We start from the raw sequence: 26,410 nt of genomic DNA on the forward strand, positions 1-26,410 counted from the left end.
TTCCCTACAATATCAAAACATTTAAGGATGCTTCATACAACAGGAATGCATCCAGAAAAGTGCAATTGTTTTAAGCTGAAAAATCCTTGCCAAGAATTCAAGAAGTTATTAGTAATGTAACAGATTCAAAAAGCCTTCATGCCTGCCTTAGTCTGCTGCACATTTTTAATCATGAATTAAATATAAAACCACTGCACACAAAGACAAGACTATGAAACACAAGAATTTCTTCCTCCTTACAGGACTGACTTAAACACTGAATTTTCAGGAACTGAAAGGAGGTAAAAGAGGCATTAAATTCAAAAGCTTCCTTATGCAAGGAGCACACAAGAACCAAAGTGAAAAGTTAAAATCCTATAATCACAAATGGTAATAGAGTATTTCAGATGACAGTATATCACTGAAATTACGGTTGAGAAGATGAAGAGTCAAAGAACAGCATTACCGTTCTTCCATAACACTGCCTACAGGTACGAATCACTTCCCTGCCATGTGCTTTAGACCAAAAGGTGAGTAACTGTGAAGAAGGTTCATAGTGAATCCCATTCCTTCAAGTTCCAAACCTGCTCAAAACACCACTTTTAGTTCTGTTTTCCCTCTCCTCAACTTCTGCTTACTTTACGGCAGTAACAGAGCCCAGTGGGACTTTTCTCCATAATAACAGTGCATTAAGCCAAGACGGCGGCAATTCAAACAAGTTTCTGGATGCTGAAGAGCCAGATTTTAATAAGACCCATTTAAAGGGAGAAAGAGGAAACAGAAGATGAAGACAAATGAGAGCAGTTTAGACTGTTACAGCAGAAAATATTAATACAAAATCCACACTAGATATCTAAAAGCAGACCAAAGTGAGAAAGGGAATGCAATTAAGCTGTTTCTAAATCATGAGCTAAGGAAAGGAACAGCTCTAGGTGTCTCTCTCTTGCACACACAAAACATAAAACCCACGTTCACAGCATTCAGGTGATTGAAAGTGTTGATCTTACACAGCAGTAACCGTTGGGCCACACGGAAGTTGTACTGGAGGCTGATGTTTAGTTTGCATTTATTTTCAGTGACAGCAAACACCAATGCTGTACTTTATTTCTGCTGTTATATTGCCAGAAAATGCATGCTGGTGAGCCTCACTAGAAGCCCACAGTGCTACTGCCTTGAGAATTTGGTCCACAATACACAATTTTAAAGGCAAGTTAAAATTATTTAAGCTGACAATATTAGAGAACAATGCAAAAATGCAGTATTTAGTTTACAAACCTTTCCTTTTGTCAGACAAAGGAAAGGTTAGCCAGAATTGTAACTCTAGGTCCCTGCTGTGTGCAGCAGGTAAACTCAAGAAGTTTTAGGTTCTGCAACCTTTGAAGGCTAAAGGACAATCCAGTTAAAAGTTGAGGATAAACACTTAAAGGAAACAAAAATATTCAAGACATTTGAATTCTCTTATTCTTCTAAGCCAACGAATAGCATCCATTCTCAAAGTGAGTCATACAATGAGAGTGTGAAATGCCAACCAGGCGTGGGAGCAGTAACCAGCTATATATCAAAAAACATCATGGTAAGAAATGGACTATTATGTGGGAACTAACACACAGCCTTAGGTATTTTAAACTTTTATTCTTAAAATTGCTGAAGTCATACTTAGTAGGAATACACTGGATTACAAAGGAAATTCTTTAAAAGAAAGAGATGGAGGCATTTTAGTTTGTCCATCAGAACAGAAAGCTAAATAAGCCAAGCCCATAAGCAGAAAGCAGCTAAAGTATAAGAATTTGATATAAGAATGTGGGTTAGAATTGTATCTAGGACACTTATTTGCTGATGACCGTGCTTTGAAGGCTGATGCACTTCTGGATAGGTTTAATAGCCCAGGAGCAGAGCAGAGCCATGGTCCGATCAGCAGTACGTTTTCCCAACTACAGACAGAGAGACAGATGTCCTGTTCATCCTCTCATCTGACTTCATAGCTTTAGACAAGCAACTGCATGGCCATACTAGCACAAGTATTATGCCACACTTAGGTAGATGTGTGCGAGCTGTTCAAAGATCATGGCAAATGGCTAATAAAATGGTTTCAGACACAGGGCAGCTCAAAGCAGGAGCAACCAGTATCAGTCCTTCAGCTTTGCTGCTTGCAGGCAGCAGTATGAGTTCCCACCTTATTGGAGGGTATCGTGCCTTCTCTCCACATACCAATTGTCACAAATCTCTTTTGGAAGACACAGGAGCTAATTAGCAAATACACAGTGCTGCTCAGTACAAGTGGTACACACTGAATGCCTCTGATCTTTCTTAGTGGATCTAGAAAACAGTTAGTTTGTTCTAATGATATGAAAATATCTTCAGAACAAGTTGCTTACAAGACTACAAGGGCTGTGAGTCTTTCTAGAGTGAAAAAAAAAAATCTTTCTAGCATATATATGGCATGAAGTTTCAGCCTGTTGCTCGTGATTCTACTACTGTCAAGATAGTAGTCTGCACAAGAAGGGTTCACAAAATTCCCAGCAAGCCTAGAACACCATTCTTATCTTCCCCAGTAAACCCTAAGCAGAAACTAGAAACAGACTGCTTCAAAAATTAAGTCACATGTCCCTTTGGGCGACTGATGAGCATGATTCCTGCAAAAAACAGAGACCCCTTTCTGCTTCAGTGCTCTCTTTACCTTAGAGATGTAATTATTCAGCAGATAAACATCTTTGCTCACAGGTTTTTAAAACAAAACAAAGCAAGAAAATATAGCAATGTCTGTCTGTATATTTTGACAGGAATTCAGGTTTACAATAAACATTAACACCTTCACCAAAATGTGTATTTCTGTAGCTAAAACACGCTAAGACAGAAGAGTGATAACTCAATCTGTGCCAACATTACTGAAATTACAGTAGCAATTGTTTGAGAAAAAAATCTTGCCTCAGTAGTCTTAAGTCACAAAACAGACTTAATCATTGTTGAAATAGTCCATCCCTACTGTAAGTTCAATAGCCATAATAGAGGGTAAAAATGATATGTTGATTACGTTCTTGGTAGCTCTTCTAACTTCTTCTGGTGCACGTCTTCTGTTTTAGTCTAAACAGCTTATTCAAGACTTCTTTAGACATAGGTTCCCTTCACTATTACAAGACACTGAAATATATTGTCAAAGACCTAGTCTGTATTTTCTTATTCAGTCTAGTTTGTGTTTTCTCACCTTCCCAGTGAATTAAATTTAAGCATAACCTGCAATCCCCACGTAGCATATTTTAACATAAATAAACAAAAAAGCCACAGGCAAAGTATATATCCTAGTCTTCGGAGTAACAGCATATTGGCATTTTTCTTACCGTTTCCCACGGGGATAGTGTCGTACATATTCTCCCACATCATGAGCAGCTACAGCCAGCACTTGTGGGTCATCAGAAACCTCCAGAAGTTTTGTCAGGATTCTAGGAAAGTATTTGAAACAATCAAGTCCCAGGTTTTGGGTTGGGTTTTTGGCGGGGGGAGAGTGGTATTCACTTTGTGTTTTCTTTGTAATTTTTTTTAAATCACTGATAACTTAAACTAACAAAGCATGCAACATAACAATGCTTTACAAGTCACCCAAACAGCAAAGCTAGAACTTTTTCCAAATGTGCAATTGCACTTAAAACAATGGAGATCCTGCCCTAATTAACACAATTATTAAAAGCATTCACTAGAGTGAGTTTAGTGAGCCACATCTACAATATCTACAACCAAAGTTTACAAAACATCTCCTTTTTTATACATTGGTTTGAAGGTCAACAGTTTTGAGTTCAAGATAAGCTGTACCAACCAAACACATAAATATTTATAGACTGGGATAGGGGTGGGACACAAGCACAAGGCACACATAACGCCAACAGATGCTGTTGCTTCTGTTACCCAACAGACCCCAGTCATGCCTGCATGCTGTCCCCAGCTCCTGCCCTATGGATTCAGAAAGCAGTAAGGCCACATTGCTCATGACACAGCAAGGGGGGTATGACAAGCCTGCTATTTATTAGCCTTTCCCCAACTCTATTCCTCCCCTCATCTTACAATGGTAGCCTTGCTCAATGCAGGACAGAAGGACAAAAAGAGCAGAATTTTATGCAGAACACACAGAGTCATTTAAAAATTGAAAGGCATTCTAGCAGTTGAGAACAAAGTAGCACACGGTAGAGAGAACGAAGTAGTTCTTTGATCTGTGCAATTGTGAACTTCTCTCAGTTCAAGACCATCCATTTAATCTAAAAAACATCACTCATTCAGTGAACTGCTGTGATCCAAAAAGCAGTTCTGTCCTAACTCAAAGACTGAGATAATGAAAGCTATACCTTCTAATTTACTCCAATTTCATATACTAGTTATTTGTTAGCATGAACAGAAATACAGAGTTGTAAGAATTAGAAAACTAAGTTTCCCAACTCTTAATATTGTCTGCATTTTTGAATTAAGTACTTCAACCAGTTTTAGTGGAAAATATCTACCAGTAATGCTGTTCTCTACCCAGTACTGAGGGGGGGAAAAAAAAACAACACAGATATGAAGGTTAGGCACTAATAATAAGTTTAAAAGGTTAAACATACAGATCACTGGAAAATTAGATTCATCTACGCTTAATGAGATTACAAATGTGTTCCAATCACAAAAAGTTAGCAACAAGTTGAAAAAGTTAGGTAGGTTAAAAGGTCAACTGGAATTAAAAAAGAAAATTCTGGTCAAATTAAATTACAACAGCCACTACCTCCCTAGAGGCCAGAAAGTAAAAGATGAAGCGCTGTTCATTTTGAAAGAACTCCCAATTTGGACAAGAAGTAGAGCAGAACCTTGAACCATAACACTAATCAGAAGACACTGAAGAGCCATACAATATTGTTGAACAAAATACAAGTCCAGTATCACTTGCTTAAGTCAATAATAGCAGAAGACAGGAAGAAAAAAGTAAGTTTAACCGTAAGCTTAAGTATATTAGAGTTAGAAAATAAGTAAGCTGGCAGATAAGGGACAATAAAATTATGTGGCTTGAAACAAAGAAAGGATGTCTGTTGAATGCCTTACAATGCAAACTAGAAGTTCTGAGGTGCCAGAATCTCCTCACCACATTGTCGGGGAGGGGGTTGGTTTTCTGTGGGGTTTCTTTGTTTGGTTTTTGGGGCTGGGTTGTTTCGGGGTTTTTTGTTTTGTTTTGTTTTAAAATAGCCATTGTAGATCACTGTCTTTGTGGTAGCACAAGCACAATAAATTTACCTAACAGCCCTCGAACCAGGAGAGATGAATAAAGAAAAACATTGCAATTGCTACAGGAAATACTAAGCCTCAACATCAACTTCATGTTGCAGCTGGCAGCATCTAAAATTTCTAAGTCTATAATCCTACATATTTAGCAATATAGCCTCAGAGAGAAATTTATCAGACTGGTTTTGGTGAGGCTTCAGGGCAGACTGAAATGCTCATAAAGCTCAAGCTCATCTTGCTCTTGCCATGCCTTCTAACATCTCACATGCTCCACTCGACCTCCTGATTTTTGTTAGGTCTGGCAATTATTAGTGAATACTGAACAGGAAGAACACCATGTATTATCAGTTAATGACAGTGCAGTTAAACAACTAAGAGCTCCTACAAGCTATTTAAGATCTAGACATCTTTTGAGTACATACTTTCAGAAGCCAGCAAATAAGTCCTTGACTCCAAAGGGAAAGATGAGCTTTAGCTTCACTTCATCTAACGATCTACTTACACCAAACACAGTCCCAAGACAAAACAGACTGCAGCATATTGTAGCGACTCAGATTTTCCATGGAACAATACCACAACTTTCAACCCCCAAGTATTAAAGAAAGGAGTCCATTACTCAGATCAACACCACCATACAACACAAAACTAAGACTAAGGTATGGTAAAAACATTGTTAATTACATCAATTAGTATAGCTGTTTAAGTGAAAGCATTAAAAAAGTCAACTGCACAGATCTGCAGGCAAGTAAAGCTAGATATATTCCCTCTATCATCATCAATAGATTTTGGCCAGTAAAAACAAATAAATAAATCTGCTTTTGAACAAAATGGACCATACACTCTAAAAACTGCAAGACATTCTCACTTGCTTTCATTCCAGACATTACTTTGTGTTGAAAAGTAAAACCTGTATTAGATAAAGGTTCAGTTAAACACAAAATATTAAAGAATTATGCGATTCAAGACCTGAAAACTTACTTGAGTAGTTCGTAATTCTTCTCATTTAGTCTTACAGCATTCTCCCGCCAGAACTTCTCAGACTTGTGCACAGGACTCCACTCCAGTCTTCCTGACTTGAGCTCAGAACTGTACTCATCGAAGGAGCTGCAACGCAAAAGACCTAAATGAAATATTGTCTAAGCTTCTATGAACAGAGTTCAAATGGCATGCCCAAGCCTGTCCCTAGAAAGACGAAGCTGGAGCACAACTTGCTACAACACATTTGGAAGTCAGTTCTCTGCAGAGCGTGAGAACTGTTCCTTGTCTCACCGTTCAACTGTTGAAAAATAAGGAAAGGCATAAAAGGCCAGAGAAAAAAATTGTTTTCAAACATACTCCTCCATCTACCCCAAAACACAATTCCTGAAGGAAAAGAGAAAAAAAAAAAATAAAAAAGGGAAAAACCCAAGCCATACAGCCACAGCACTTGGGAATTAAATCGGCTGTTTGGGCTGTTTTCTAGGTTTTAACTTCTCCAACCAAGGATCCCAGTCCTTGCCTTTCATCCAATTAAACCTTTGACATGAACTACAACGCAGTTCAATTTATGCACAAGAGCAAGAACTAGGTAAACGCCAGCAAAAACTTGAGTTAATCTAGACGGTAAAGTGTATTCTAATCAGGTAGTCTTCAGCTTAGGCTGGAACTCCTCTAAGCTCACTGTGAAGTCCTTTAACAAATCATCAGTTATGAAGACCACATATCCAAAAGTGAAGATTTATTTTCTATTCAGCAGGTACTCATTAGAATAGGAAACTTGATATAAAACCAGCATCTCAGTACACTCTACCTTATCAGCTAGCACTTATGTATCCTAATTCTGTATATTATTTAGCCTTAAAAAAGAAAAAGGTTTTACGATGTTCACGTAATAGTATTTTTTTAAAAAGTTCACACTGCAAAGCATACCTAAGGTCCTGCACACTCTCACCAAGCTTGTCCAGTAGAAATTTGATATCTTCACTTATATCTTCATCATCATATTTCTGCTGATCCAAATTCTCTAGCTGCTTTAAAACTTTACACTGAATCATGGCAAGAGCATATTCTTGGCGAGTTTCTCTCTCGGTAGATTTCTCTAACAAATTCTAGGGAAATAAAAATGTATTCATTTTGTTTGTTTTAACAATAGACTATTTTGAAACAAAGTGGTGTTTTTAAGACATTCTTATTGGCACTTTTTAATTTAGTGACAGAACTGACCACTTCCTGAAATAATCTCTCCAAAGTAGTAAAGTATCAGTCTACCACACAGTGGCTGCTTTACACTTACATTTAATAGTACAAAATTAACTAGGACTGACCTTACTACACAGGAGGAGTATTCATATCTGTCACTACAGCAGATGAAGAGGAACTTTAAAAAAAGGGCTCTGTCTTGCAAGGTAGAAGCAATGCAACCACGTGTGCTGAAAAGCACAATTACTACTGCATTCAAGTTTAGGTCACTTAGACCTTTTTCCTCCTAGATGGTATGCTACCTTCAATATTAGAAAGTATTAATTCACCTGCTTTGATGATTTTCCACATCAAATCAGGTTGACTACAAAGACTATTCAAATAAAAAGGGCAGGTTTATATCCCAAATCCCAGAGTTTCTGCCATAAACAACTACTTTTATCTGGGATTATCACTTTAGCTTTCTGTACAGCAATAGCATGAAGCAAAAAATTCTTAAAAACACAAACCGATCAACCAAAAAAACCCACAAAAACCCCTGAAGTCATCTTTCCAACTCAAGAGTTATACCATCTAGATTAGACAGCTTCTTTTGAGGTTGTGAACATTCCAACTAGACATTTTTATTCAAACAGAAGCTTGTTGGTAAGACTGGAATTACAAGCACAGAATGTAATAGTCAAGTTCCAATGTCATTTATTCATTACATTTCTACTCAATTTAATCAGCTTCAAATTATGTTCTTCAATCAGAGCTAGCCACCTGCACTTTTTGATAAAGCTGAAAACATGAATTCCATATAAAAGACAAAGTCCTTAACAAACAGAACATGTGTTCATATAAATAAGCCTTAACATCTACCAGAAATAGACCATGAAACCATATATAGAAGGAATTTGACTGCATCACTCTCATTCATGTTAAAGAACCATGACATTTAAGGTTTTGAAGATATCAGACATCACCTTAGTTAGCAAAGTAGAACACTGCAAATAAATGTTACAACTTTCATATTGAAAATAAGTCACATTACTGCTTTTAACGGACACATACAATTAGCTTTAATGTGTAAAAAAACCACATTTTATTTCGGTAAGATAACTGAGAAGTAAATGGTAATTTACAGAAAGTAATGCTAAATTACTTAAAAGTGCTAACAAGAGCAAAAGAACAAACAATGAATCTTAAAAGACAAAATTCAACAAGTTCAAGGAGTACATAGATAAAGTTTCCAAAGAACTCCTAGTTAAGAGAATTTCAGGCAGATGTGGAAGCTACTGTAAATATTACCACCTATGTCATACATAATAAGATATTCAAGCTTTTTATAGTGAAATTGAAAGGATATGTTAGGAAAGTACAAACAGGAACACGTGACTAAATAAAATGGATCAGTAAACTACTCAGTGATAAAAAAAATCTTTAAGGTACAAAATGAGTTACAGGTAGGAAACACACAAAAGACAATAAAAGTATGAAAAATAAGGAAAAACACATTTTAATAAAGTAATTGATTCAAAGTAGACAGAAGCACCCAATACCTGTTGCTTCATAGAAAAAAAGTACATTACAATTACATACTTAAAGCAATTAACTTGTCAAAGAGGTGAAACAGGTCAAACTAGGACAAAATGGGTAGGAGAGAGAAGTATGCAAGGTGTCAAGACCCATGGCATATCTACAGTAACACACAGACAGTAGGGATGATTTGGGGAATTTGACTTTTTTGTTTCGTTTTTCCATAAACTGATACTGCGGCCTCTCATGCAGGAAAAGGGCTATTTTGCCTCTGCTTCAGAACTCACAGCTCTGATGATTAATTTCTAATCTATTATCTCCTGGCTGCCAGTTTAACACCTCCTTTTCACACCAACAGTAGTCTTTAATGTTGGAGAAAGAAAACAGCTAAGGTAATTTCCCCAAAGTCTCTAACAGAACCATCTCATTCTTTCTTACCCTTTATTTATTAAAAGAACTTGGCTTCATTTTTGTCTCCTCTTGCAAAATACACTAGACCTAAGAACTAGCAATCATTTCCCCTACTTTACATGACCTCATAATTGGAATAAGTTCAATATGAACTGCTGAGCCCCCCAACTTTTTTCCTTTTATTTTTTTTCTCCAACCTGTGTTGCTGTACTTCCCTGCTTAATCCTAACGTTCAGATCCTAAAGAACAGGAGAACATCTACAGAGGTCTACATAGTAAGAGTAACGCCTACTAAATATCTCGCACCACTGACCTCCTTCAGCAAAATAGCATATTCTTATGATCCATCTTATCCAGAAATTTTTCAAAGTAGCAGATGCTACCATTTATGTCAGAGTAAGCATCTTCATGCAGCTTCTTATTGCTGATCAGCAAGTCAGTAAGCAATAACTCCCCTCTCCCCATCCTAATTTACTTGCAACATCTACTACTGGAACACAATCAGTACCCAGGAAAACAAATTGTTTCCAAGATCTACCTCTCCTACTCAGGTTGTAAGTCCTGTTTTAAAGCAGGATTACAAGTTGTATGTGATATGGGAGTGCTATTACAAGACACTTGACAAGCATGCACAAAAAACTATATGCACAAGCACAATTAGCACCCATGAACACAAATCGGTACTCTCTCAGTGAAAACATCAAGCCTCAGTGCTTAGTTATTCCAAATTATGTTAAACAGAACCAGTGATTTTCAGGTAACACGGAGACAGTAAGTCAACTAATAACTTTTACAGGGATATCCTCATTTATCTTGACAGAGTCACTAAGAAAACATTTTTGGACTAGTAGATAAAAATAATTTCCAAGTCACTCAGTTGGACAAGCAGATAGTGTTTAAAATAATATTGTTTAATTAAAGCTTCATAAAGCAAAATTTATCAGGTGTTAATAACTCCATTGTTTTAGACTAGTACCAGTAGAAAAAATCTTTAACTAAGGAAGGGAAATCACTATGCCCATGTTAATATAGGGGTTTTTAATTAACTTTTAAGATGACATTGAATAGCAGATGTCTATTACCTGTAACAGCATGTCTATTACCTGTACCAAAATTCAGCTCTCAAAACAAGAGGGAGAACTGAGCTTTCAACCTAGGACACTGATAAGGTCTAGCAGAAACAGCTGTGCATCAGTAATACTTGAGACATACCCATTTGAGAGGGAAGCACAGTGCAACTGCAGTGAACAGACACTTACCCGAAATGCTGCAAGGATGATTCTAGTTACTTTCTCTTTGACAGATTCTTGAAGAATATCCGACAGCACTGGAACAATATTATACCGACGGAGATATTCACACATTTGAGGGCTAAATGCCAGCAGCCACACACAGAAAATCATCTGATACTGGAGCTGGAAGCCGCATTTGTTGCTCAAGACCCCCATGATACTGAAAAATTAACATAGTATACATTTGATTTTTCAATAATGACTGCACAGATTGTCCCGCTCCACCTCAAAACATTAAAAGCAATGGTTAACAGGAACTTATTGGAAAAAGCTGCTGAGGATGAGTATACAACACATGCCTCACAGTATCCTGCACCAGTACTTATCATTGTACAAGCAGCTTGCTCAGAAAGCCATCTTTTAAAGGTATAGTTATTTCCTCCTTTGCCTTACAGCTATAAAGTAGCTGTTCCCACGTGAACCGATAGGGTACTGTATCCATCTTCAGGTTCAGTGAGATGCTTTTAGTGGTATGTTTAGAGCATTATTTGTCATTCTAGGAGAGACAGAGAAACACATAGATACTCCTTCAGAGTTAAGAAAGAGATGGAGTAAACAGAACAAAATGGACACAAATTGGACTTGTTTCCTTAATTGTATCTCTCCACAGAAGTGCCCAAAATGAGTTGAAATAGTCATTATTTAACAAGTGAGTTCCAATAAAACAGCTTATAGATACAAATACATCACAGATATACAAAGCACTGCTGGAGAAGAAATAATATCACAAGATCTCCAAGAAAAAAAATCATGCAGAAGCTTTGTTCAGCTGAAGTTTTGACAATTTAATAAGCAATTTACAAGTCGGTTCCAAAAAAGCTAACCCAATTTAAAAAAAAAAAAAAAAAGATAAAACCAAAGAAACGACTTAAGATCATTCCTATCAAAATTAAGGCAAATTCAAACATGTTGAAACACAGCCTATTTTAATGCTTTAATAGTTTATTAAATTGCTTCCTTGGTGAAAAAGTTTGTTTCAATAGTGTCATCTTGACACATGCAAACATCTTTTGAACGCTCACTTCACTGGCAACTTTGATTTTTCTCCATTTCAGTGTACAAGGGTACTTTTTCTTAAAGTGCCAATTGTATAGCCACCACTCCCAACAGAGGCATGTGTGGCAAAGTTATTTATAGACAGGCATTTTTTAAATAAGATGAGGAACAACATCCTATCCTTGTGCAGAGCTATTTATGAAGAGAAACTGGATTAAAAAAATGACCTACTTGAAACCATATGTAGGGGGAAAAAAAACCAACCCTGCGCTTAGCTCTAGAACAAGTTTCTTCTTTCACTAATATTTTCAGACTGAACAACTCCAAACTGAGAGACAAGGAAGATTAGCAGAAACTCATTTTGTTAGTCCTTGTTCTATTAAATGAAAACCAGAGTATCTTCAGCTAAAGACAAATGCCTGTATTCCCCTTCAGATATTTGTTTAAACAGTTCTTCAAGAAGGGTAAAGTAGCATTAAAGCCTCAACATTGGTACCTATATCTGCAAGTTCAATTTGTCTGTTTGGCTGTATTAATGGTTGAAAACAAGTAGGTTTTGTACTCAGAGCAGCTGTCTTTTGCAAGAGAGTTCTATTCCAAAAGAGGTCACTGGGGAATGTGTTATTGTAAGCGCAAGTATATCCATACAAATTGAAATAAATGCTCACCAATTTACTCCATCTGCTTCTACCCACGCAAAGCGATATTCATTGACCCTGAGCATCAGCTGCAGACATCCAGCAACACATTGTACATACTGGGAACTCTGGGTGAAAAGAAGAACACATCACTTCTTACAAGAAGAGTCAGGTAGTAAGTGCTGAAGTTCAGTTTTCCAAACTAGGTTTTACTGGCATACTTCAATTCCTTCAGCAACACTTCCAACTTAAACAGGCTTACCCTTATAATGCTTTACATCTCCCTCTTTAAAAAAAAAAAAAAAAAAAGAAAAAAGCTCATAAGAAAAGGTGAGAAAAAATATACATGCAGAATAGTTTTGAATAGGAAAGAAGCATTATGCAAGTGATACCATTTTACATTACGGTAACAGGTTTTTATAGCCCATTTGAACATGCCTTCTTTCAGGATTTATGAATGAAGGTTGACTTCTGATTGATTATACTGCCAGAGCCCTTTCATCCAGAGTCAATTGTTAATTTTATTGAGTAAGCTTCAGGAAATAAATCAGCAAACTAGTTACTAAACTTGAAGAAGTTTTTTAGAGGTCATTGTAGAAAAAGGATTCTGGGGCCCAGGTTCTTCCCACTCCCATTCTCCATCTCAAAACAGCAGTGGTGTCATTACAATTGTATATTTTCCTATGCACGTGCCATACAGTAAGTACCATGCTTATCATAATGAGATGTATATTTATACCAAAAAAAAAGTTAGAAAAATGAGTACGCAAAAGCATCCTTGAAGTTTAGCTTTGCATTTTAATTTTTTCTTCTTTTCATTAAAAACTTAGCACAGTATACTGTGCTAAGAAAAGAATAATAAGACTAAAACTTTCCCATCAGGAAAACGCCAAGAAATGCACCACTGAATCCTATTTTCATTCAGACTCCTATATGAACAGTCACAGAGACAGAATCATTAAACAGCTTTTCATCTGTAAAAGCATGTATTTTATGTGTAACTGCTCAGAGGACAGGCTGCAGTTCAAAAACGGTTTTTAGTCAATCCATTGTCCCTCCCACTACAGTAACAGAAAGATCCCAAGGTACAACAGAAGTGGCATTTTTTTCTCTTTTGCTAAACTTCTGGCGTTATCTGCACTAATACTCAGATATGTTGCTGATGAAATGTTGGAGTTTTTTTTCCTATAAGCCTTTTTCTTCACTAAGTATCTTGAAAGTCTTACAGTAGATGACTCATGTAATACAAGGTCAAACCTTTCAAACATGTATTGAAGGAAAGAAGTTAGGCAATCCCATATGAAGAGGAAAGAGAAGAGACAATAAACAGAATTTAAAAGAAAGATGAATTAATTCTGTGTCTCTCATCAGACGTTAAGACCTTTATGTAAAAATTGAGTCTGAACATCTAGGCCCAAATCATGATACAGAACATCCATTTCCCTGAGTAGGTATTCACTCTCACACACCATGCAAATAAAAGAACTATATACACACAGACAGCGCTCCCACTCCAAATAACATTCATTTATCTGCACTCACCTGTGTACTACTGAATTTGGAGTTTTCTTTTTAAAGAGTCTGTCACAAAAGTATTTTCTTCCAACACTACTGTAATTGAAATTTCGTAATGAATTGCAGCCCTCATTTCCTGTGTAAAATGCTACAACTGCATCTCTAATTTACTCCGAAGTAAAATAGGACCTACTTGGAAATTCTGCACAAGTTGGGTCTGAAATCAGAACACTAATGAAGTCAGGAAAACACTTACCCAACTTAATTATCCTAGAACATATTTGCACTATCAGTTCTGCTGCTTTGGGACATACAGTGACAGGGTACACCCATGCAGTGCTACAGTACAACGAACACAGATTTCTAAACAAGTTAGAAGAGCTCACAGCTCCATAACGAGTGATGTTGCATGTTATAGAACTATTTACTCTTTCAAGGCATTATGACCAATGGCTGTCAGCCTTACAAAACCTAACAGTAGGGCACACAGAACTGCACATGAAATACTGAAATACTTCCAACTTCTATGCTCAGGCCGTAATTTTACCCGTTATCCACCCATAGTCACACCTAACAGTCTTTTATCTTTTCTATTTTAAACCTCAGTCAGGTGGTGATTTAAGAGGCTTTTCTCTACAGCAAGCTAACACTTTAAAGCAATGACTACATTTAGAAGAAAAACAAATTCCAGGTTCATATTGAAGTCTTCTGAAAAACTGACTGCTTTCAGGCTGCAAAACGAACAGAAAATCAAACTGAATTCTACTCCACATTCACAATAAACCACCTCATTGTGCCACAACAAAACAGAAAATCTAGTTATGATGATCACTGGCATTTGCTGTACTGCTGCAGTTCATCTCCAAGCTCAACAGCCATTATAGCTACATGAAATTCCGTATAAATAAACACCAATGTGAAAACCAACAATCCATTTTCCCCTGAATTCAAGCTGTTCAAATACAGAAAGCACTCTTGTAATTTCATGCTACAGAGGCTGAGGGACAATGTTAGCTTTAATATCCGACGTGCCCTTTCTAAGTTCTCCACATCACAAGAGCCAAAAGCTTCTCAGTCTAAGGTTACTTCTGCAAATCCAACAGTTCAGTGCTAAACAGACAATATTATTCCAGTATTACATTAATTGCATATAATTTTTTCAAGTTTTAACAGAGAATGCTAGATACATCTACAGTTTTAACAACCCAAACCAACTTGTAAGATACATACTTCCACCGCCAGCATTTTCTGTGAAATCAGTGTTTTAAAAATACTTTTGTTTCTTGGCGCCATCACCTGGCACTCTGCTGTTGTACAGTTCTGATTCCAAGTACATTCTATTACTGACACCAGTACAGCTCTGCACCTTATTCCACAGAGTGGATATCATCTGTCCAAAATAGCAAATTGACAAATTTCATATACTCACATCACTTGTGGAAACTGCTCCGGCTTCCACAGAACCCCCTGTGCCGCGTAGTTTCTAGCAAAAAAAATAAAAAGTTTAAAATCCAAGCTGTCCTTCATCCTTACAGAACAGTTGTTACTGAGTTTCTTTCAACTCTCCGACCTCTCTAGTCATAAAAAGAAAAGATTAAGAATCTTCGTGCTCAATATATTATGATAATATATTGTATTTATTTCGCGCACACCATCGTATCTAGAAGAATATGCTTGGAGTTGATCCTGGTATATCAAGATTTCATTTTTATTTAACTCAAGATTCTTATCCATCTTCATCTTAGAATTTGAAAATTGTTCTCTTGAATCTTCCTGAAGAAAATTCTAACTTTAAGATTCTTCTTCCAGAGAAAAAAAATAAAATTCCTTTTTAATAAACCCAGCTCGGAAAACTATGAAAAATATACCATTAATAAATCTACTGAATGAATCTCTGCTCTCCAGAATCACTTCTGCTACAACACTACCTTAGAGAATCACAAATCACAGGGTTTTGATAAGGATGGAAGAGAAAAATCTCCAAAAATTAATACAAAGGAGAACAATTCATCTTTGAAGGACAAGCCAGCAGTAAGCAGTTCATACTGAGCTAATGCCATAAAAATACTGTCCAAATAAGTCAGGATTTATTTAGTTTCAAGAGATAGGACTAAAAATAAAAGCTTTGTACTACAGTGAACTGGAAAAAAGTTTTGATATTCACTTCCTGCTGCCATGTGATTTTTATTCCCAGCAAAAAGTTCTGAGAAACAAAACAATACAGGGAGACAAAAAGCCCTCATCACATGTTTTTTTCAGCATCCAAAAGAAAAATCATTGTTAACCAACAGAAAAGGCAAAAAGCCTTATTTTTTTAATTTTTAATTTACATTTCAAAGACTAGAGTAGAAAATATAAAATATTAAGTTAAAAATTATGTGTTTGAATAAAGGATATTTGGCTTTAAAAATTACAAAGTAAAACTTCATTTTAAAAAAGCAAAAAATATACCTCTTGTTTATGCATCTATATATTCACATTCTTGAAAAAAGTTTCCAACATCACTGTAATGTTTCAATAGAAGTAGCTTTTTACCTGTGAACTGAGCTGAGTTTTAATCCAGTTGAAATAGTAATTCAAGTCACTGCCTTCCATAAGTTCCCTCCCCCAAGCAGCCAGTTTGGCAATAATTCTTGCTGCCTGAAAAAGAATGCCAGAAACAGATTTTTCAAACACAGCAATTTCAGGATTCAGTTAGAAGTCCTATAATCTCTGGAAACCAAGTTTAGGTAAGAGATGGCCCCTTACACAAACCTACCTGTTTTCCATGTAGGGGACTCTTCATGCCTAGTAATTTTGTTTCGTCAGCTTTCTGCTGCTTCTACTTCCCAGTAACTGGTATATTTTCACAATGTTATCAGATACCTGTAGCTGATGAAGTCCACAAGGCACTAATGAAGAACTTGGAAGGGGGTAGAGGGGAGCTATCAATGGGCTGCTGCTGTAGGACACCCTCACAGTCAGGAATTCATCAACAGGAAGACACTTAATAGCCTAACACATACATGAGTAGGCTTACTTTAAGCAACTACAGCATATGACAACACAAATGATTGCAAAGTATTAGTTTTTTTGAACTTAAACTGAAGCAAGTCATCTTCAAGAACGGAGAAATTTCAAGGCCAGAAAAAGAAGTGCAGAAAATCAAAAGGGAAGGTAGAATTTAAGAACGAACATAGTCAGGTTAAGAATTTTCATTATGCCTATGGCACAAGAATATATAGAACAAGAGTATTTTTCTATGCCAGCCTTTCCAAATTACATTTGAAGCAACTCTACATTGCAGCCTGCAGCTTATTTGCAGAAACATTTGAGCCAGTTTATATATAAAGAGGCAGTCTAACCAAGAAACTACTGAAGTAGGGGTTCGTTGGCCTGCATGCAGCTCCATGATGCAGTTAGGAGACTATTCCAGGCACCTTTCTACTCTACCGCATTCAGATGTGCAGCACTACCACCACTGATTTCTAGAGGGATTACAAGTGAGAGTCTGGAACAACAATCTCTACACTGAAATGTGTCAAATCCACTTCTGAATGCAGCCAAATAACCCTATAAAACCCCTTCAGCTTTAAAACATGAGAGATTAGATCTCTAGCTTACTGTGCTCCTGAGCTAAAACTGCTACCTGGCCCCTGAATGAGACTATTCAGGCCCAGCAAAATTTGAGCCTGGACACAGAGAACAAGTATTTTTATCTGCCTATGCAGATGCAATGATGTGGCATCAAAAGTCTTCCAGTGTGCGGGAGGAAACAACAAAAATCAACACAAACCTAAAACTCTGTTCTGGTGTGCGGGGAGGGAGGGAGGAAACAACAAAATCAACACAAACCTAAAACTCTGTTCTGAAAATATTCATGTGCTTTAAAAAAAAAAACACGCACAAAGAGTACTAAAAGGCATAAGTGAGCAAACATAGTGTTTTAAAATGGATTCATGTCACATGAGGTTCTCTGTGACTTGTAAAGTTATTTGTATATTTTTGCAGTACCTAACAAAAACAATATCTGAATAACACATCTGTGAGCAGCGAAATACTGGAGACAGAAATTTCTATACTATACATTTGAAAGCCGTCATTCCAGGGAGACTAATCAGTTTGCACTGCAAGGGTCTAAAAATTACACTTTGCCTGCATACTTGAGAAGTCAACATTGTCTGAGCTTGCTTAAACTGCAGTTTTACAGTATGGGTTTTCAGCAGCAATACCACCAAAAAAACACCCCATCAACCAAAACACCTCAACAGCCTCCTCCTGCAGCTGCACCAAGTAACTTGACTCCACAGCCATGCACTGAATCAGTCAGATTAAAAAAAATAATAAAAATCAAGCCTGACAGGCTTGAAAACAGGCCAGCCCACTGTTCAAGGCACAGCACAGCCCCACACACAGTTGCATCACCCACATCCATGGGCAAACAGCACGACTTGCCTGGAATTCCTTGCATCAATACTGCCACCACCGCATAACACAGGCCAGGCATATAGTTTTGTAGTTTGAGCCACTTATTTGATTCTATCATGCCAGCATAAACATATGCAGTGAAGAACAATACATAGCCATGCAGTTTTCTCCCTCTTCAAGCCACAATACAAGTTTTATTGGTGGAAGTTATGGTCTCCATTAGGAATTTACAGTAATACAACCATATTTTTCCCCCACAAGGAAAAAAAAATCTGCTGAGATTAAATGGTCAGTTCTCACCACAGATGACAGAAGAATATCAAGAATTCCAAAAAAGTTACTCCACATACACCAGCAGCACCCAGCAGCTCAAAGCACAGCAGATACAACACACATGGTTGTACTGGGTTTGGATGGGATGAACTTAATTTTCTTCATAGTAATACATACGATGCTGTGGTTTAGACTGGTGACCAAAACAGTTGATAACATACCAATGTTTCAGCTGTTGCTAAGCAGGGCTTGCACAACACCATGGACTCCTCTGTTTCTCACTCTGTCCTTCCAGTGAGCAGGCTTGGGTGGCAGGGGCAAGAAGCTGGGAGGGGACACAGCTGGGACAGCTGACCAAAGGGATATACTGGCTGGGCATCAGTTTGCTGGTACTGTGTGACTGCTTTCACACCACTTCTTTTCATCAATTTTTTTCTGGCTTCCACCCCTGCCTTTATCTTGACCTACAAGTTTTCTCACTTTTTCCCTCCTGATTCTCTCCCCAGTCCCACTGTGAGGGACTGTGCAAGCAACTGGGTGGGAGCTTTCCTGTCAGCCAGGGTCAACCCACCACAAGGGCAGATATTATTTCTTCCCCAGTATGCTTACAAATAATTTTGAGCAGATTTCAAGCAGCACTGTAGTAATTTGAGCATATGAGAGAATCAGGTTCATCAAGGTAAAGATACTTCCCTTTCACAGGATGAGATCTTAAATTCTAATATTTGTACAGCGTGAAAAGCATTGACTGGCAGTTGTGACAAAAGTTATTTTTCTAGTTATGTCTTACTGTGCTTAATTAATTCTAAAATCCTTGCTTTTCTGAGCCTTTAAAACCTGCTTTAATCTCCCAGAAAAAAAAATGTCAATAAACAATGTAACTTTTCTTTCTAAAATATGGTCAAATGAAGCTTGTATTAAACATGATTCATCTAGACTGCAAGAGGAAAGGTTTCCAGTCCAGGCAGGAGTTTAGTTTCAAACTCCTGAATCTGCTGAAGGAAAATAAACCCAGCATTTTTCTCTACCATCTTCAGAGCCAGGTTCATTTAAAACTTACCATATGCACAGTGAAAAGATCTTGTCGATTCAACATCGGTAGAAAATAGGACCATGCAGTGTTTTTACCACGTTTTGCATAATCAAAGAAGATACATACACGCTGATGATTTTCCTGTAAAAATTGGGAGAGGAGAAAAGAGGACAGACTTGTAAAAGCATTCAACATAAAGCAGTTATTTGCTCCTCATCTCATCATGTTGGCATACATTATCAGAGTGTATCCTGGCTTGTAACAGCCCATGGCAATTTTTCAGTTGCATAGTTACTTATGGATACAGTTCACTTCAGCACTCCAACATTGAGATTAGAGATTTGGTGCAGGAGGAAACAAACCTTGAAACCCTAGTTATACCTCAGTACTCCAACACTTGCTTGAGTAAAAATGGATGTATCCTTCTGATCAAGCCAACAGAATGACAGAAATGAGAGACAAGCTAAATACCACCATTTTGCAAAGCAACACTACTCTTCATCCAAACCGTTATGCTTGAATAAAGTCCACACAAAAGCCTGTTGTTCAACTTGGCTGCATGTGCTGCAAGTGAAACTTCGGAGACGTAATCTAGTCCTGTCTCTCTGTTCCTCTCAATGGGAAGTGAGTTCTTCTCACCCAGATGAGGCTGCAACTGATTCAGCTGTTATCTTGGGCAACCTGCATACCTAGGACAGGACATAGCCACCAGAAGTCTGTTCTCCAGGGCTTGTAGGCTAAACCACAAGAGACCACAAGTACCTGAACCAAGGCACTGTGCAGTTTCTTCAAGCATTTCACCTAATAACCACTGTAAAAAGCAGCTATTATGGTTCTCCTTAAAGCAGAGCAGAGAAGAGGTCATGCAAACCTGAAGGAGAAAGAACAACCCTGCTATCTCCTAATAGCCTAGAATGTAGACAGTCTTCCAGAAAAATCAAACACCTGGATTCTTGCTTTTCCTCAGCATTTCCATATACTTTCTAGCCTGGTGGACAGGAAGCTTTCATTCTAAAGAGTTGTCTCCCCATTGAAGTCAACCTACTACAAGCCAAGTATACAACTCTTATCAAGGAAGGCAAAACTGTTTGAAACACTGTAATTGGGAAAATTGCATGAGAACAGTATCTCAGTTGCGACTACCCAATGCATTTAATTTTCAAATTCCTCTAGCTGAAGGGCTTTCCTCCATCAATTTAGCACCCTATTAACAACTCTATGGACCAAGAATCAGCTAGGCAAGTCTGCTTGTTGGAATAGGATCCATTAAGCACCGGATTACCTGAATGTATCCATGATCCAAACACCGGCATCTTACTAAGCATCAGAGTTGCAACCAACCCTTCACTGAAAGTATCAAAGTTACTGCACCACATGGGCTGCAAATTGCTGTCCTGATCACTGACTGGGGAAAATCAGGTGTTACCAGTTATCTGTCAGTCATAACCCTTACAGTGATTAATGGTCTACATGGCATGTGTCAAAAAGCACTCAAAAACCCTCTCAAATTTGTTGTTTATGCTATGAATGTAAAAAAAAAGTAAGATCTCAGGAACACAGTGCCTTGGGGGAGAGCCTCCACTCTGTGAGGGCTAGTTTGAAAAACAGCAGCTCTATCAAATACATCACTGTTAGCTTCTACGCTTGTGCTACACAAAGCCTCGCTAAAAGATCAAAAATAACTACATCAATGAGTTCACTTTACAACATAACTAAGGAGGAGATGGACAGGTCTGGAAGCACGAAAGCTGAAATAACTTCAACACGCTGTCAATCAGAAGACAAGTCTGGTTTGCTGTTAAGGTGCAGGGAAAGGCAGGAGGGAAGGAGTGGAGAATCGTCTATGGCCCTGAAACATATAGCGCTGCACCTTCCTAGGCAGCTACTGACTACACTGATAAAAAGGAAATCCCAAAGATCTCACATCAGCAGTTGAATAATTTAGCATCTGCCATTTCAGAGGAAGCATAATGAGGCTCACTTGCTCACTTGGGTGGCACTGACACCTGCACCAACTATAGTGCAGGTTCTTAAAGATTTCCTAAGTAACCGACTGTGCAGTGTGACAGGGTCACTAGTCCAGAGAAATTGTTTCAAATATTTATCATATGAATAGAATACGAAATGTTTCCTCAGGGACTCCAGTATGCTAACACTCTCCACCTTCTGAAATAAGCAGAATAGTGATATTCTTAGAAGGCAATCACTGCATTAATTTCACTTCTGTCAGCCTCCAAAAGAAATCTTTCTTAGAACAATGATCAAATCTGTAAGCAGAACTGCTGGAACAATCCTAGACACCCAGGTGGGGTTTTGGTGTGCTCAAAGTACAGCTGACATTTCTACAACCACACAAGAAAAGCACAGAAAGATAATAAAAGAACCAGTCAGTCATTATTAACACAGACATAAGCTGGATACTGTTACCTATGATAATTTCTAGAAGTTTCAGCTATCAAAAGTAGCTTTCAAACGCTATTTGTTAGTCTTATGAAACTGCAGTGAACATCCTTGCTCAAAACAATTTTACTGAAAGAGTCAGTGGCACCATGACAGGCCATGTCCTTGAACGATTTCTCGCTTAAAATCTTCGTATATACTGAATTAAGACTACTTGGGCAAAGACAGGAGACTTCATATCCACTATTGTGGATTCTTCTGTCCACGCAGTCTGCAGAGACCCTGCACTGAACTCCATCACAGAGTCAATGACCAATATGCTGCTTTCTGACAAGAATCTTACACCTTGAAAACATTCAACCAAGGGTCCACAAGGCATCACTGACAGCATGTTCTACCATCTGAACATGACCAAAAGAAAACAGTCCTATTTCAGCCGTGCTTAGTGAAGACATGGAAGGTTAGGAAGCCCTGGGATGATGCCATGCAGATGCCTGCACACAAGCCCTCCATGCCAGCAGCAAGATACCCCTGAATAATGAAATCATACATAGCATTGCAAAAGCCAGTGCAGCCTTCCTGATACTGAAAAAGGTATCCAATTTCAAACCAAAGTAAATAGATACTGTGCACCAACATCTCTATTCTCACATATGACTATAAAGCCCGGACAATTTAAAGTCATTATGTTTAACACTAAGAATTCCACACATGCCACTTCTGTGGCAGGGTAAGGCCCTGAATACAGCAATGTCAGTGCATGACCATAAAGTCAAGCAAACACATTCATCTAGACACTTATGTCATCTATGACAGAACCAATACAGCAAGTAAGAGATTACTCAAAACTATTTCCTGTGACCACCTAGAACTAATGCACTTGTTTGAAAGCGGGCCAGTGACAACCTTTACCTGTGCAGTATATAATTCCACAGCACAGGAGATGATACCAGCTATCGCATATTGTAGCTAGCTATAGGCCATGTGCTAATCTCCAAGTGCATAAGCAAAACAAGACCTACTAACACTCACAAAAAGTTCCAAAGAAGGGCAAGTTAAATGATTACTTCTGTGGCCACCAATACATCTCATACAGAAAATGAGACCCATTCCTCACAAAAGTAGCCATAATTAAATAGATTTCTCACACACTAAGACAAAGTTTGTCATCAAATGCATAAACCAAAACAAAGTACTCCCAATCAGTGTCCTAATCAAGGAATGACACTGTGGCTCTCTTTTGTCATCTCTGCTTCTTGATGATTGTGTCACACTTGAGAAAAAGTAAATCTAGAGAAAAGAGGAAGAGGGTTAGAGTGAGAAAGATGCAGATGGGTGTGAATAAGCTGCCTCCACCACCACTAGTCTATTCTAGCAGTCAGGGCACTCAGAGCTCTAACATGCACACGGTCACCTCAAAGAACACCATAATCCCCACATTACATGTACTGTGGAAGGCTTCACAGTTTTCAGCTTGCCCATTGACCACACTGAATTCTCAGAGCTCAAATTAGAACTCACATGGTTCACCTCCTAGGGCAATGTCCTAAACCGTTATCACTAGACATTATCTCACTGTAACCTTGTATTAAATATTTGCTATTAAATATAGCAAAACAGCAGAAGAGAAACTGTCAAACAGCCAGATAGCCTACATGAATACCAGGAGAAAACCTTGCAGAACTCAATCCATCTTGTTACATCATCACTCCAACCACTTTTTCTTAGTCTGCTAGAGAGTAAAGAAATGCAAAAGCAGGATTATCTGATTGAGTAAAGCCTCCTCTTGACTTGTCCTGGTCAGCACAGCAGTCCTGACACCATGAGAGTGAAGAAATGCAAAAGCAGGATTATCTGACTGAGTAAAGTCTCCTCTTGACTTGTCCTGGTCAGCACAGCAGTCCTGACACCAAATTTAACAGTCTACTCTTACAAGTCACTGTATCCCATAGCTACAAAAAGCTATATATTTCATTGAATCAAAAGTTCCTGTTTTATAATTAAACAATGCAGAATTTCAAAACATGTTGTCCTAAACAGTCTAACTTATGTCAGAAACCTGAAGCTGCAGAAACTACACCTTCTGCTGAGGGTGGCCAAATTAACACCTTCGTAGGAAAAGCTTCAACAACTTCAAGTTAGAAGTCATATCCTATCTATACAACAGGAAAAGGCTGAGGTCACAAATCATCCCTCAACATCCAGTTTTGCATCAAACACAGTTGAGAGCTGGCAGAGAAGCATACAATTATGTTTTATTTCCAGAATATGAACGTACATATAAGACTAAGTTAGTCATACAACTTTGGTCTAACATTTAATTTCTGAAGACAAGTTCCGAAAATTTGAAAGACTATTTTTAATACAGTATGACAAACACCTGAAGAGACCTGAATTAGGCTAAGGAAACATTCAAGCATGCATTTAAAGACTTAAAAATAAGACAGGTTATTGACCTACTTGCAGCATATCATCAACCATAGTCAGAATGTACTGAACCGTCTGTTCCTTGGAGATATGAGTCATCAAGTTTATAAATGTTTTAGCACACTAGAAAAATAAGAGACATTAAAATTAATATTAGCAATTGTCTTCATTCCTTCTGATAATATAAAACAGGACCTCATTAATTCAGTTGTCTTACATAAGCATTGAGCATCCCAACATCTTACTCAATTGCAGTAAGCGATTAACAAATTTGACATTATATTACAAAGAAAATTTTCTCTCATATTGATCGATACCCTTTACATATTGTTCTATAGCTCTCAAATGAAACAACAAGTACTCCCTAGTGAAAGTCAGCAAGGTGCTTTGTTGAAAGACTGATTAGAAAAACCTTCATCAGCATCCTTTTATATGGCAGTGAGAAGAACCAAGTAAACTGACAAAACAGCAACAAACTCAGAAAAGAAAGTTTCAGCAACTTAAATTGGAGGGAGGGAAGACAGGTCACTCTTACCTGTTCACTTCCCATACCTCGTAGACAAATCTTTGTTCATATTTGAGCTGTTTTCTGCTTCCTGAACAACTCTACTCTACAATTTCAGCAACAGATACAATAGGCTGAAACAGTTACAACACTACTTTTTACACATCCTCCTTCCCCTTCCCCACATTCAACTAAAGCTGAAAGAAAAATGGAACGCTGCACCATAACTATATAGTGGCATATAACATACACCATATATGCTTTTGTCATTATGCAAATTATGGTCCATTACATAGCAGTCACACAATACAATTTGGAATTAAAAAAAAAACCCACACAAACCACAGAATAGCCTAAGATTAAAGTAGAAAAAAGGGTTGGAAAGTTTTGTGTCTTGAGTGCATCTCCTACTCTTCACCTTCCCCCCTGCCTCCCCTAATCCTTCTGATGTCTGACATTGCCCGCTAGAACCTCAGGCTTTGAAGCTGAGATCCTATTGCTTCAAATATCATTAAAGTGTCTTTGGGCATCCTGCCTGGACTCCATAAGCCAAATGGCATAGGTCACCTATCAATCTTGTATCAGCTCTGTCCAATGCAGATGTTGCATATCTTACCATACCTAAAATGACTCTAGACACCTGCGTTTAACTGAATCCACCTTAGCAGTCAGTGGACTCTACTGCTGGAACTACATTATAATTGCTCAGCTAGCTAAGCTTAAATCTCACTGAGACCAGCTCTCATCAATAAACTAAGGAAAAAACTCCAAAAAAAAGTGACTCAAGTATAAGTGTGCATGATTAAGTAAACCGGGATGAGGAAAGACTTGAGCTACCTTGTCCCACAACAGAGTTAAAAGCAGATGACATTTAATCATTGTTTAATAGGTTTTTAAAAGAATGTGTAACCTATATCTAGGGAAAAAAAAGAATCCTAATAGCAAGTTTTTTACTTCTTCCGTAACATCTTAACTGTATACAGCCAACAATAAAATAGAGTTGGTATGAAAATTTCCTTCCATCCTCCTCCTCAAAAGATAGATTATTAAAAGAAAGGAAAGTTACTTGATTGCCTTCTGTTTGCAACAACTCCTGTTTTTCTTCTGGATTTCTTTTCTGTTCAAATCTTTGAATAAATTCACAGTCTTCACCTGAAATCATCTGCCCTCTGAAAAGCAAAATACAAAACCATAAGTAACAGGAACAGTAAGTTATTTCAAATTGCATTGGGTTTACATTGCAAGGCTTTGGCAGTGGGGGGGCTGCAGAGGTGGCTTCTATAAGACACACAAGCAGCCCCCAAGTCGGACATAGCCAGTTCCAGACAGCTCCAGGACAGACCTGCCACTGGCCAAAGCTGAGCCACTTGGCAACGACAGTAGCATTTCTGTGATAACATATTTAAGGGCTAAAAACTGCTGTGCAACAGCAGACAGCAGTGAGGAGTTAGAATGTGTGGTGGGAGCAGCCCCGCAGTCCCCCGGTGAGTGCAGCCGGAGGAGGAGGTGCTGCAGGCCCGGAGCAGAGATTCCCCCCAGCCCCTGGGGCAGCCCACGGTGAGGCCGGCTGTCCCCCGGCAGCCCACGGAGGCCCCCGCGGGGGCCA

The 26,410-nt window shown here is 38.1% G+C and overlaps 1 protein-coding gene across 1 annotated transcript in view; it reads right to left on the reverse strand.

Moving 5' to 3' along the window:
- The window catches only part of ATP6V1H (ATPase, H+ transporting, lysosomal 50/57kDa, V1 subunit H), a gene marked incomplete at its 5' end in the record, with an annotated part of 37,970 nt that extends 11,997 nt beyond the window's left edge, over positions 1 to 25,973 (reverse strand). The window contains 10 exons of the mRNA XM_009707795.1: positions 3,315 to 3,416; positions 6,190 to 6,315; positions 7,120 to 7,298; positions 10,578 to 10,770; positions 12,275 to 12,372; positions 15,189 to 15,242; positions 16,295 to 16,399; positions 19,500 to 19,613; positions 24,333 to 24,422; positions 25,871 to 25,973. Coding sequence (XP_009706097.1) covers positions 3,315 to 3,416; positions 6,190 to 6,315; positions 7,120 to 7,298; positions 10,578 to 10,770; positions 12,275 to 12,372; positions 15,189 to 15,242; positions 16,295 to 16,399; positions 19,500 to 19,613; positions 24,333 to 24,422; positions 25,871 to 25,973 — 1,164 coding nt within the window. The remainder of the gene's footprint in view (positions 1 to 3,314; positions 3,417 to 6,189; positions 6,316 to 7,119; positions 7,299 to 10,577; positions 10,771 to 12,274; positions 12,373 to 15,188; positions 15,243 to 16,294; positions 16,400 to 19,499; positions 19,614 to 24,332; positions 24,423 to 25,870) is intronic.
- Positions 25,974 to 26,410: the final 437 nt, after the last annotated feature.

The sequence above is a fragment of the Cariama cristata genome, unplaced genomic scaffold (assembly GCF_000690535.1).
Source record: "Cariama cristata isolate BGI_N322 unplaced genomic scaffold, ASM69053v1 scaffold79, whole genome shotgun sequence".
Taxonomy (NCBI): Eukaryota; Metazoa; Chordata; class Aves; order Cariamiformes; family Cariamidae; genus Cariama; species Cariama cristata.